Source organism: Ambystoma mexicanum, chromosome 3q (genome assembly GCF_040938575.1).
Source record: "Ambystoma mexicanum isolate Mex_15411 chromosome 3q, UKY_AmexF1_1, whole genome shotgun sequence".
NCBI lineage: Eukaryota > Metazoa > Chordata > Amphibia > Caudata > Ambystomatidae > Ambystoma > Ambystoma mexicanum.
Genome location: NC_090926.1, coordinates 773,971,210 through 773,985,567, shown reverse-complemented (window position 1 = coordinate 773,985,567; position 14,358 = coordinate 773,971,210). Strand labels below are relative to the sequence as shown.

General features: G+C 46.7%; 1 protein-coding gene across 5 annotated transcripts in view; it reads left to right on the top strand.

Annotated features, from left to right (window-relative positions):
- TMEM94 (transmembrane protein 94) overlaps positions 1-14,358 on the top strand; it is a 2,019,771-nt gene that overhangs the window by 855,005 nt on the left and 1,150,408 nt on the right. For all 5 annotated transcript variants that reach the window (XM_069654803.1, XM_069654805.1, XM_069654804.1 and 2 more), the window contains one exon: positions 9,697-10,012. In XM_069654803.1, coding sequence (XP_069510904.1) covers positions 9,697-10,012 — 316 coding nt within the window. The remainder of the gene's footprint in view (positions 1-9,696; positions 10,013-14,358) is intronic.

The window sequence follows — 14,358 nt, the reverse complement described above, 5'->3', positions numbered from 1 at the left end:
ATGGCACATCATATGATTTCATACACAGAATGCATTCATGACAGTAGGATGCCAGCCACTTACCTTGTACACTTCACAGGTTTTTTTCCCCGCAGTACCCCACTTACTGCACACTTCAAAAATTATAGCTCGCAAACAGCACTGCATTCATGTTACAAACTTAAAACAAGTACATACAGTTCATGCATACACCCAGGATGCCAGACCATTACCTTGCCCACTTCCACCATAGCCTTCTGCACTTCTTTATACAAAGAGACCTTTGACTACACTTTTTGCGTACACACCACAACCACAAACCTTATTGAGGAGTGTCTTTCGCTCCACAGTCCCATTTCCATGGCTCCGATCCTGAAAATGGCAGCATGTGGCACGTGTAATCCTGAATGTACATCGTAATCCGCAGTGTTTTCGTTCTAGGAATAGGGAGATTGGGGTAGGGGGGAATTGAGAAACAAGGTAGGTGATTGGGTCTTTAGTGGTCCCTCTGAAAAGGTTTTATTTTTTCTTTGTTTTTGTGTTTTGTATGTGTTTTATTGTTGTTTTTTACGTGCTTGCAAACCACCTTTTTTGTTTTCTCTTTGTATGACTTTGTTTGCTTCTCCTCCTTAATTGATTTTTTTACCGAATTGGGGCAACGTTTCATGCACACTGTACAAGAAACTAGTATTGCCAATGGCGGTCAAATAAATGCCATTTGCATGAAAGCAGTGTATGTTTTGGAAATTCATGCTCTCATAGTGGGTGGACAACATGCCGTCAGTGCACATAAATACAGACATGTTTCTGTTCATAAGACACCTTCCGAGCTGTGGCTGGGGAAAAATTACACCAGCATGGGCCCATACTCCTTTTAGAGGAATGGGTGAGAAAATGACCTTGGCAATTGTAAAAAGACTGCATCACTGCAGTCATCAACTTCTTCAGGTGACTGGGCAAACATCCATACGACATGTAACCCAAATGTAGACCTCCGTAATGCACCATGACGACTTCATGTTACGCTCACCTGGCTCCCACAGGTGCGTCGATATGAACTGGACAGCTGCGGTCTCCACCAATGTGACGCGTAGTGCCGAGATGACGGACTGGACTGGCTCACCTAGCTTCGTTTGCTTGGCCTGTAGGAATATTCTTCTGCAAATAGAGAAAGGGAATTAACCACCCGTGGAGTTGAGCGTAAACCCCCCCCCCCCAACCCTGGCTGTTCTCCCCACTGATCACCTTTGATGTCCCCTCTTATAGTCTCACCTGATGGTTTGGAAAGATGAGCTCTCCATCCTGCATTGAGAGCAGGGGCGCGTAGATCACCAGTTGCTTCACTGGTTCGAAGGAATTGGTGAGTTCCAGAACATGAGATTTCCGGCAAGACGCCGTAAGTATGTAGTTCGTAAGAGTTCCAATGTCCGACTTTCACTCTTGTCTGATTCCTTGCAGGTTGCAGCTTGACCCTAGCGAAGAGTTCCTAGTGGCAACCGGTGATATTCAGGTAAAGGGTTTGTATTATCCAACACAGTTCGATAAAATAGTGTCAGTATGTAACCTGTTGCTTTCTCCCTTATTCAGGCACTGAGAGAAAGTATGAAGTCTCGGGGAATAATGCCTCCGGCGGTTAAATTAGGTAAGTCTTTTGTGGCGAGGAGGTTTCCTCTTGTTTGTCCCTTTGTTTCACCTTGCTGTCCTTTTGTTCCCCTTAGGGGCCGGGGTACGGCGAGGATGCGGTGGAGGCTGCGCCGACCCGTGAAAAGGAATAGTACCCCCGTTGGTAAAATCAGGTAAGTCTATGGGGGGTAACTAATATTGCCTCTGTTTATTCCCTTGGCTCACCTTGCTGTTGTTGTGTTCCCCTTAGGTGCCGGAGTGCGGCGGGAACATGCAGAAGGATGCGGTGGATAATGAAGATGTTGCGAAGGCCGGTGAGTTCAGCGCGGCGCTGCAGCAGGCATAAAATAACTTCTTTCTTCCAGCTCGAAGGCACGGTGGATCGGGAATTCAGGTAAGGATCAAAGATATTGCTCTTGTTCTAACCTTTTCTCCTTCTCTCTCCCTTTTTCTAGGAGCTCCAGACTCGAGGCGGACGTGGCAGAAGACTGGATGCTGACTGCAGGCACGGTGAGCGTTACACTGCTGGATGTAGAATAACACGAAGCGTGTGCTGCTCTTCGGGCGTGGTTTAAATAGCCTCCAAAATAGTCCCAGGTAAGTATTCCTCCCTGACCCCACCCGAGTAGAAAATAGCCCCAAGGTAAAGTAGTCCATTTCAAGCCTCTTTTGGCTTGGAGCTGTTGCAGCATGGTCGGCATCAGGTAAGTTTGCAGCATGGTCTGCATCAGGTAAGTTTTATTTTATGAGCCTGGCGCCTGTGGCGCCAGGACTGACTCTTCATATGAGCCTGGCGCCATAGACGCCAGGACTGCACCCAAATGGCCCCTAGCAGCGGTTGTTGGGCTTGCTTGGAATAACTTGATGCCTGCTTCCGGGGCTGCTGGACTTGATCTGGATCCCTGGGGGTAGGCATCATAACACTTCACCAGTAACGATGGAGGCCACATGTCTGCAAAGGCGAACAATCCCACCAAAACTGCACGCATCGATACTGGCCCACAAAACGTCCACTCCTTCCAACGCGAAATAAGCAGCAACGCCTCTGCATGGCATACCTGTACAGATCTTGTTCACATATATCACCCACGATCAGCACTGCATCTCTCCATGTCCACCAACCTCATTACACAGAGTATTGGGAGAAAGTAGTACCGCCCCTTCCTGTGAACCACACCTTTGACACATGATTCCATAATTCCCACAGTTCCATTCTCATGCCCACCATGCTGAGAATGGCAGGATGTGGCACATGCGCTTTCCCAGCTACAGTGAGGGCTGCATCCCAATGAAGCAGGGGCAGTCCTTCTCCCCTCTTCACTGTTGTTCTTCCAGCATTCCCTCATTGAGGATTGTGAAATATTCACGCATGCATGTACCAATCACAGCCAAGAATTCTTTATTCAACACTATCATTTCTGTACAGCACTCCATATTTACCATTCAACACTCTGAGTACATGTCGCGTGTGCTTCCAAAGCACCTTCCATACAAAGGTGTGCGAAGAAATCCACGATGTCAGCATCCAAAATCGTCCAGAGCGGCACCCATCACGCCTTTGACCATGCACAGACATGTCTACTGCTTACCGACACCCATCAGAACATAATGGAGCCATGCATGAGAACATGTAGCCATAAACCACAATCCACAAACGTAATGTAGCCAGCTGCACTTCTACACAGCCCCCCAGCACCATAACACAGCGATGCATGCAGAATCCACAAACAAACCACTGCCTCCACCACCCCTACCCACTTAGATGCACAAAGTATTATGTCACTGGCAACCAAACCGCACAATCCTCACAACATTGGGCCTACTCCCAGGTAGCTACACAAACCAGAATGTCAAAGCACATAGAAGATTCACTTTAACCCTACCCTCTTGTATACTGACATTGTTCCAACCCTGCATCCAGTGGGCACACTGCAAGATTTTTCACTGCACAATCTCCAGCCATAAACCGAAAACCATAGGATGTTCCAACAATGACCGCACTCATGGAACCAACAATGTATGCATGTCCGTGCACTTCTGGTGCTCTATGAAGCGTAAAATGTGCTTCACAACTATTCTGTGAAGGGGACCACCCTCTGAGAGATGCAGTCAAAACTGCATTGCTGCAGTGGGTGTAGTGAAGGCCTTGGCTTTCGGGTGCATGGCCTATGGCCTTTGGCCACGCACCCAATAGTCTAGGCCTTGGCCACCCCCACCACAACGTAATGCAGTCATGCATGGCAACATTTCATCAAGTATCACAATCCACACATATACCGCAGCCACTGGCACTCCTACCCAAGCTCTGCACCGTCATACGGCTATGCATAGAACGATTCACCTTCTACCAGGATCTACAAACTTAACACAGTCTCCGGCACCCCTAGCCACTTTCATTCACATACGATGGTGTTACTGCCCAACCAACCAACCAACAGTATTTGCAGGTACGCTGACTTCTGGTGCTCTATCAAGTGTACAATGTGCTCCACAACCATTCTGTAAAGATGAGGAGTCTGTGTCAGTTGCCGTGTAAACTGCATTGCTGCGGTGGGTGTGGGCAAGGCCTAGCCTATTGGGTGCATGGCTTACGGCCTTTGGCCATGCACCCAATAATCTAGGCCTTGCCCTCACCCACTGCAACGTACCACACTTCATACATACCACAGCCACCGCCACTACTACCCAACCTCCACACCGTAATACAGCTATTCATGGAAACATAACACAGCCTCTGGCACCCATACCCACTTTAATTCACATATTACGTCTCCCAGCTCACCATTCAGTACAGAAAAGCAATACGTCCTACTGCAGTACAGAAGTCACCAGTCTGCATAATGAACACTACACAATCCGATGCGATATGCACTTGAGTCCGTCTCCACTTCTATGCACACACTATTGAAGAATTGGGCCCACTTCACACACTGCCGTACCCATGCACATAGAAGGTGCACTTCATCCCTACCCTCTTCGATACGGTCAGTATTACAACACTGCACTCAGTGGACTCACTGCACAACTGTTCACTCCAGTAGCTGCAGCCATGGATTAAACACAGTAGGATGTGCTAAGAAGCACCACACCCATGGAATCAAACATCTATGCAATGCTGACGTACTACACACAGAAAGGAACAATGTGAAACCTAATTCCAACCACGGCACATAGTTGTCGCTGCAAGGCCCCCATCCATGCAACACACCAGAGTACACGCTGTCTTATAATGTGCATGCCATGTGCAATGCACTCCCCTGCTGCAATTCAGCTCCCACCAGTCACCATGAAAATAGGTCTCTGCTCCAGCTATCATGCCATAAGGTAGCCTGCCTGTATGCAGCACACATGGGAGGCGGCTATGCAGAGACCCGCGAATTGGCGGTGTACGCAAGGACACTGCAGGCACATCGTCTTCGGCCACCTATTGACATATCTCAGATGATTCACCTCTCACTCTCCCAACCTTTCCATCCCTTCTTCCCACCACCACATGGCGTAATATGTTTTGCAATGCACTCCCCGTCTGCTACTCAGGTACCACCAGGCAGCAAGGTAAGAGGTTGCAACAAAGGCTGCCTGCATTCGCCTCACATGGTTGGGACCTGTGCAGGGACCGGCAAATTGGCGCAGTACGCATAGATACTGCAGGCACACCACTGTCTTCCGCCACCTAATAATCACATATCTCTGATGACCCCACTTCTCTCTCCACCATCACATGCCGTACATTGTTTGTCAGTCCCTTTCGGCGCTGCACTGTCCTCAGATACACCATGGCGACGTTTCCCAAAAACTTTGACGCACAGCACGCTTCTCTCCAGCCAACCACCGGCCGGACAGCAAGGAGTACTGCAAGCCAATGAGCTTTCTGTCCACAGAGCTAACAGGGAAATTGGTCTGCGGAGCGGAGCCAGATATCACACATTTTTTGAGATGTACATTTCACTTCTTTGCAACAAAAGTACTGGTCGGATTTCCACCAAACACAAGCATGCTTTCTGACCCAAGCCCCCGCTCCTGCCACAAATTTGGTGCAAATCCGTCCCGCCGTTCGGCCTGTAGCCGTGCGCAAAGTTTTTGCCCATTCAGACTATGGGAGAAAAAAAAATTGGGACCCCCTATAACTTTTCACCCCTGCACGAAACCTCACCAAACGTGGCGAAAAAATTCAGAGCGGGCCATATACTTTTTTTGCAAAGTTTGGTGAGAATTCCTCCAGGGGAAGAAAAGTTATAAGCCGCTGAAAAAGTGGTCTTCCTATGAGTTTTAGCAACGGAACCATAACTACACGACCGCTACCGCGGGCCGTGTATACGGCACTCCCTCTCCTCTTAGACCAATGCAGGTTTTCTTATGTACAGTGTAATTGTTCAAACTAAACTCTTCCCCCTGTTCTTACCAAAGGATGTTTTTAATGTTCATATGAGTAAGCATCATGGCTTCCTGTTTTTCCCCAATGGAAAGTAATTAAGTTTTGCAAACTGAATTGTAATGACAGGTTGGCTCTAGACCAGGCAAGCCAGGCTTCATGTCTTCCATTGTGTGCCAAGTCATCTCTAGTATATTGAAATGGTGGACCACTATCAGTGGAATTCTTTCTCTGGATGCTCTCACTCACTGGAGCCAAGAGTACACTAGGGACTTTTTTTTTTTACATTTGTGTTATGCCCAAACACAAGGGCATCACTGTGTTTGTACAAAAGAGGAAGATTTATAACACAGCGAAAACAGGCAGGTATGGTAGGTGAGGTGATAGCGGCGAAGGATGCAGTGTGTCATTAATCATATTTATTGAGGAGTCATGTTTTCACCGGTTTCTTGAAGGTTGTGTAGGAGGCTTCATCTCTGATGTTTGAAGGAAGAGAGTTACAAAGTGTGGGGGCAATGACTCCTCCCGCTCTAGCCTTTTTGAATCGTAGAATGGCAAGAGTGGAGCTGTGAGATGAGTGGAGAGCATGCGAGTGGTGTTTCTGGGAGATGCTGTTGATTAGGTACTTAGGGGCGAGATTGTAAATGTAGCAGTGTGCCAGTGTTGGAGTTTTTAACTCTATGCATGCTCTTACGGGTAGCCAGCGGGCTTCGCGCCTAAAGGCAGGCTTGTGGTCGGATCGGCGCAATCCCAGGACCGCACAAAGAGCTTTGTTTTGGAGGAGTTGCATCTTGAATAGGTTGACTGCTAAAGCGCCCATGAGGAGAACGTTGCAATAATCAAGTTTGCTGGTGATGATCGCTCTGGCAAGCGTGAGGCAGTTGGTTGGCGACAGGAATTGCCTAGTCAGGGAGATGAGTTTCGCCGTGTAGGCTGTAGAGGATGCAAGGGCATTCATTTGCCTGGTCATGTTCAGTTAAGAGTCCAGATAAACTCCCAGAGTTTTGAGTTGTCTGAGGACAGGGATGGAGGTGCCATTAGTGGAGAAAGAGGAGTAGGCAGAGGTGAGCTTGCTGAGATGAAAGGGGAACCCACAATCAGTACTTCGGTTTTATACTCATTTAAGCACTGATTATGTATGGCAATCTAGTTGTGGATGGTGGAGTAGATCTTGTTGATGATGATTGTGTCCTCAGAGCGGTTACCCGTGATGGGGATGAGGATTTGTGTATCATCAGCAAAGTTGATGTATTTGATATCAAAGTATTTGATTAGAGGCTTTGTGTAAGCGTTGTAGAGGGTGGGGGACAGGCAAGAGCATTGAGGAATGCCCAAAGGCAATGGCATGGGGTCAGCTGCAGACGTCCCAATGCATATTATTGACTTGCGATCCCGCAGAAAGGATTTAACCCAGGCAATAGCATCTGATGAGAAGAGGAAGTGAGAGCCGAGGTGTTGGCAGAGCGTGTTTTGCTCAACCAAGTCAAACGCAGCAGAGAGGTCAAAGAGGAGCAATATAGCCAGGTTACCTGTATCCCTGATGCTGCCTAGCTGCATTTGTAAGTCCAGAAAAACTGTTTCCATGCTGTGCTTCGGTCTGAACCCTGATTGTGTAGCACCTAAGAGTTTCTGGGCTTCTAGGAAAAGTTGGACTTGTGAATAGGCAATGCGGTCAAGAATTGTAGGTAAAAGGGGGACGGTGGTGAGGGGTTGGTAATTGTTGGGTAAAGAAGGATCGAGAGATTCTTTTATTTGGAGCAGTGTAACCCAGGTGGATTTGATATTGTTGGGAACAGTGCAGGTCTCGAAAGAGGTATTTACAAAGTCTGTGATGATTAGAGATACCGTGGGCGCACACAGCTTGAAAATGTGGGATGGACATGAGTCACCCTTGCAGTTTGAGGGTTTGAGTGACAGGATGGTCTCCAGAACATAATCTTCAGAGACTTGTGAGAATGAGAAAAGGTTTTTCCCAGTGTCGTTGGTGTGGGAGAGGGGAGTTAAGGAGGTGAGGGAGGAAGCTTTGGCGGCTAATCTTTTTTAAAACATCTTTTGTAGGGGTTTTATTTCTTAGGAAGTTGATTTCAATGGATAGGGCATCCTGAATAGTGCTTCACCATTCTTTGTCAACCCTAACGTGAGAGTTGGGGGTGATATGGTTTTCCAACTCGCGCAGGATGGAAAACAATTCTTTGGATTTAGAACTGGCATTTGAAATTCTGGTGATGTACACATTTGCTTTGTGGGTGAAGACAGCTGACTTGTAGCCTTTAGAAGCTATAGCGAGATTAGCATGGTTAGGGGAGGGTTTTATTTGGTAGAAGTGGTCGAGGGCTCTCTTGTTTCTGTGTAGCGACACAAGTTCATCGAAGAACCAGAGGTTGGTAGGTTTGTGTGGTTTTGGAGGGTTGCATTTGAGAAGGGCATGTTGATCCATCATGAAAAGGAGGCTCTCGTGATAAAAGTTGTCGATGGCTTGAGGGCAGTTGTTGCCTGGTGGAGTAGAAGAGAAAAAGGAGGAGAGGCTAAGCATGAGCAACTCTGACATTAGTTTGCGAGTGTTGTGGACCAAGATCGGAGTGGCTGTGGTAAGGGAGGTAGCTGGCGGGATAGAGTGCACAATAACAAATTCGATAAGGAAATGGTCTGACCAGGCTACTGAGGCGATGGAGGAGATTTCGAGAGTGATGTTGTTGAGGATCCAATCTAGAGTGCCTCCCTTACTGTGAGTTGACTAATTGTGTAAAGTTAATTTCTTGTGATGCTTGGTTGAGCAGGGATGCTAGGTTGTCACTGGAGTCATTGTAATCCAGATTGAAGTGTCCTAGGATGATGAATTATTGGAAGGCTTGACTAGTGGAGTGATCAAAAGGGAGATCGGCTTCAGGTCGACTAGTTGCGATTGATGGTTGGTACAGCAGGAGAAGGTTGTAGTTCATCTGTGGATTAATGGACAGTTTCAAGAGGAGCGATTCGTAACCTGGCACTTGAGGGGAGTCATTGCTCCTGAAGAGGAGGGAGGATTTTGCGATGAGCGCCACCCCACCTCCCGGGGTACCAGTGTGGTCAGTCCTACATATGGAGGATGGCAATAGATAGTAGGGGCCCAGAGGTGGGGTGAAGCCATGATTCTGTGATGGCAAGTATGTACACGCCCCGCTCAGTAATGAGGCCATGGATGTTGACGGCGTGGGCATCAAGAGAGCATCCCAACAGCGTACTTGGAAGAAGTATTTTTCATGTCTTCCATTGTGTGCCGAGTCATCTCTAGTATATTGAAACGGTGCACCACTATCAATGTACTTCTTTCTCTGGGGGTTATTGGTGCTCGCTCCCTGGAGGGAAGAGTACACCAAGGACTTTTTATTAACACATTTCACTTGTACTGATATATGAAGCACACCTCTCATGCCATTTGCTAGCATTTTGTTAGAGTTCAATCCTACATCGATCAGAAATGATGGTCAACTTGGACATGATAGCTAAGAAACGGAGACCTTCTCTATTCTTACAAATCCTTGCATTGGTCTAGAGGAAGGTGACTTGAACATATCAAGAAATGCACCCCTTTCCTTTGTCCTACTGCTCTCATATTATGTTCTAAAGGGGGAGGGGGAACTCCTCATTAATCTGGAGGACAATATAGTGAGTAACTTTAACTGTCTTTTTCACAAAGAGTTCTATTTTTCATGATCTATTTTCCCTCCCTCTATGCTTACAAGGTGGGTGCTGAGACGGATGCTCTTGCTTCTGAGACTGAAGATTACGTTTGTGACTACCACTTGGAGATGCTTAGCCTGTCGCAGGACCAGCAGAACCCTTCCAGCATCCAGTTTGATGACGCCAACTGGAAGCTACACCTGAGTTCTCTGAAGCCACTGGGTCTCAACGTTCTTTTGAACCTGTGCAATGCCAGTGTGACAGAGTGCCTCTGCTGCTTCTCCGACCATTTATGTAATATCGCCCTTCAAGAGACTCACTGTGCTGTGCTTCCTGTCCATGTGCCCTGGGGGCTCTGTGAGCTTGCCAGACTTATAGGTATGCATTAACTCAATTGAACAACCTTTTACTGAGAGCTTCTAGACTGGAACCATCAAAAGTGATTTGTTGATACAAATGTGAGTGTGAGATAGGCCTAGGAGGCACATTCTTCCCAGGTTTATAAAACAGGAGGGGCGCACTCTGAACAGACTAAGGTGTGCTTTAAAGTGAGAGGCAAAAAATGAGGACTGAATCTTAACATAGTTTCTGAAAAATTGAGAGCACCTCTCAATCGGTTGAAACGTAGCGTAGAAGTGTGGGGTAAAAGGTTCAGATGAGTGATCCATAAAAGAAGACCAGGCATCAGTGCCCTCTAGAAAAAAGGGTTTTAGATGGGCCACATAAGTAAGGGATGCATTCAGGCACCGAGTTGGAGCCACAAGAGAAGGAGTGCACCCATTGAAAACGCTGGATCTTTTTGGTGTGTGGGAAAAAGTCTATATGTTTGGAAGAAATTATCAAAGTGCACACACTGAGCAGATTTGTAGATATCCGGAAGGTGTGATGGAAAAAGGCATGAGGGTTGCATCCTGCAAAGGGGCTAGAGAACAAGGAAGAAATCCACTTTGTGAAATGGGGAAACGTGTGAGGGGTTAGTTTACAGACAAGTACGAAGGGCTTTCCTTGGTTGGTATTCAGAGAGGTGGAGTAGCAGTGGGCTGAGTAGATGCATATTACAGCACCATGTGTGCTGTGCCACACCCTTATTAGAAGGCCCTTTGTCACACAAAATAAGCTATGCTGTAGTTATATTTGTATTTTATCATGCTCGTCTATAACTGTAAATGTTCACAGAATACAAAGACCAAGGAACTTGAAAAGGGTAAGGTCCTCCTGATCCATCCAGTTCGTCCCGTCCTCCCCAATTTCTCGGCCTTCTATATCACCATATACTCTCAATCAGATGTTCTGTTTGTTTGTCCCCTTTATTACCTCTGTGTTTTTCCACATTTTGAAAATACATTTTCTGAATGTCTTATCATCATCATCTCCTAAATTTTGATGTATTATCCCTTGTTCTAGAGTTGAATCTCCACTGGAATATGCTTCCCTCTTGTTTGGTGTTTATACTCCTCAGCATGGGTAATATTTTCAAGTTGCAATTTGCTAGTCAAGCATACAACGTCACTCGTCCACTCACTTCTACTCATGCACACAGCACACCATTTCTTACTTTGCACAAGTCAGTTATCACTAGCCAATAACTAGTGGCTACTGAAATTATTTGCATAAAGTTTTTTGCACCGACCTTGTCCTATTTTGACAGTTTTCCTTTGGACAGTATTGAATATTGTGGTGAACCAGAAGGAGGAATCGGGCCGCCGACTGACGTGTTCTGAATAATCTTTATTTAAAAGTAAGAGAACTCCTAACTTACCCTATTTCTATGAGGGAAGCTTCCTCTAATTATGGTAAGCACCGATGCCCCCGCGCTTCGCTTTTTCTAAAAAGCGCTAGTGCAGCCCGAGTACTACGGCACGCAAGTACTCCTTAATCCTCCACAAGAAATGGCCACATTTTCATAGGATCGCCCAGAAAAGCTACAGAAAGCCTCTCGCCACCATTAAGGTACACAAGGTACCTGGTAGCTCCAAGATGGCCGCCCGTTCGATGCCTACAGCCCCCTCTGCCTAACTAGGCCTTCAGCAGCCTTCTCATTGGCCACCGGGTCTATCTCTTCCCCCATTGGTCCCTGGCAGGCGAAGCCGGCCCACTCCCTCTGAGGCCAACGGGAGGCAAGGCCAGCTCCTGTTTTGTGCCTGTTTTGCCAGCCCCCCTGGCTCCTGTACCAGCCCATTGTCAAGGTAACACTACCATCTTTATAGAAGGCACTCCACGCCTATTTTATATCTAACTCTGCCACTGTTTGCACATAAACGCCAGCATCCTAGTTTTCACCGGTGATCATTTCAGTGAAGTTAATCGTCTCTGCCCTATTGACTGCACGTGAGCCCTCTATTGCTGCTCACACCGTGCACCTGCCCTATCCTGTCGGCACCAATTCAAAGTACATTGAGTCTAAATCAGATGCAGGCACGCGGTCTTTCGGCTTAAACCTGACACTAGCTGCTATACTATGTATGATTAATATGCTCCTTGTGCCATTCTGGGTATCACCAGTACCACCTGTGGGTAGACAACCCCCTGCCTGGTCATGAAAGTAACGTTTGTCATATTGCACTACCTTTCTATTCTAAAATGTTCATCAGGCTAGGCTGCCCCCTCGCTGTTAGGCATCTGAACTGCTATTTTTCACACTTCGTGTATTGTGCCACTTGTTCTAGTTAGCCCACCCAAGTTTGCTACTGAATTGCCCTCATTTAAAACCCAGAGCTTATGTTGATGTTACCTGCCAACACTTGTTGGAGGGTCTGTAACACACTGTGTAACTTCTCAGAATACTCTAGGGCTAAACACAGGCTCTACGCTCTTAGACAATTTGTCCCATCTCAAATCTAGGTGTTACCAATGTATTATAGTCACTTTGTCTGATGTCAAATCTAGGTGTTATTCATTGCCTTTAGTCATGCTGCTTTACCTCTAATCTAGATGTTGCCAGTGCATCTCTGCCACATTGTCTGCTGTTAAATTTAGGTGTTATTCATTGTCTCTAGCCATACTGCTCTATCTCAAATCTAGATGTTACTCATTGCCTCTAGTCACACCATCTTACCTCTAATCTAGATGTTACAAATGCATGTTGGCCATATTGCCTGATGTCAAAACTAGGTGTTACTCATTGAAATTCAAATCTAGGCATTGTGTCAACTTACTTTAAAATTTGAATCTATGTATTGTGTCAGCTTACTTTGAAATCCGAATCTAGGTATTGTGTCAACTTACATTGAAATTTGAATCTATGCATTGTGTCAGCTTACTTTGAAATTCGAATCTAGGCATTGTGTCAACTTGCTTTGAAATTTGAATCTAGGCATTGTCAGCGTACTTTGAAATTTGAACCTATGCATTGTGTTAACACACATAGCATCTAAGCTTTTTATTGTGCAAAATGTTCCTACCAGGCATCTACTCATTACTATTGAGAACTATTCTCCACCTTATTAATTCTTCATGCCCTCCTAGCTCCACTCTTAGCTTGGCCGCCATAGGCACCACTCCACCACCTCCCATAGAGCCCCATGTCACTAACATGCTGCCCCAATTCTCCCTACCATGTAGCTTCTCTGAAAGAAATACCAGACTACGGTCCAGACTACCTAAACTGTACGAGCCTCGTGCTAGGGACTCTATCCAGTCCAAACTGACTAACCGTTCCACTACCATTTGCACCTGCGCCAACCTTACGCTGGAAAGACCCAAGTCCAGCCCACCTAATACTACACACAAACACAAAACTCACAACACAGCCACCATCCCCACCCCCACTAAGACTGCTACCGCACCTAAAAAAGGCATCCTCATTAAGGCTCGCTCCATAATAGCCCACGCCACAGATATAGCAGACCTCATTATAGCAGAAGTTCTAGATTTCTTAGCCATAACCGAGTCCTGGCTCCATGCAGCCGCAGGTCCAGCCCTCTCGCTAGCCATCCCCGATGAATACATCATCCTCCGAGCAGATAGAACAGAATCTAGAGGCGGTGGCCTGGCCATAATTGCCAAAACACACCTCAACATTAGACTGGACTCCTCTACCCACCTCCCATCATGCAAATCACTCACAGCTAAGCTGCCTGCTACTAGCTCCCAAACAATATCCATTCACTTACTCTACAGACCTCCCGGACCCTTAGGATCCTTCGAGGAAGACCTCAACACCATCCTCACCAATAACCTAAAAAACACCTCCCAGAGCCTCCTCCTAGGGGACTTCAACCTAGGTTTTAAAGACCCTAAAGATCACCAGGCCACCCTCATCAACAATACTCTCTCTGAATTAGGCTTTACCCAAAAAGTATCTGGCCCCACCCATAACAAAGGGAGAACCCTTGACTGGGTAGCAGACTACAACTGCACGTCCTCCATCACCGATAACTCCCCTCAACCATGGTCCGACCACCATCTCCCTCCTTTACCCTCGAAGCCTCGAGCCCAATCACCAACAATATGCTAGCCTCAGCCACCCCCACGAGAAGTAAAAAAAATATCACAGTAGAAAAACTGATCCCTCTCATCCTCCCTACACTTAACCAATTCCCTGCTACTTCCAACCCCTACAACCTTGTAGACAGCTATAACAAAACCATGCTCACAGCCTTAGACTCCATTGCACCACTACAACTAAGAAAATGTAAACCAAAAAAACATCTCAACCATTGGTTCTTTAGTCACCTAAAAACTCTTAGATTAGAAAAACGCAAAAAGGAACAAGCCTGGAGACA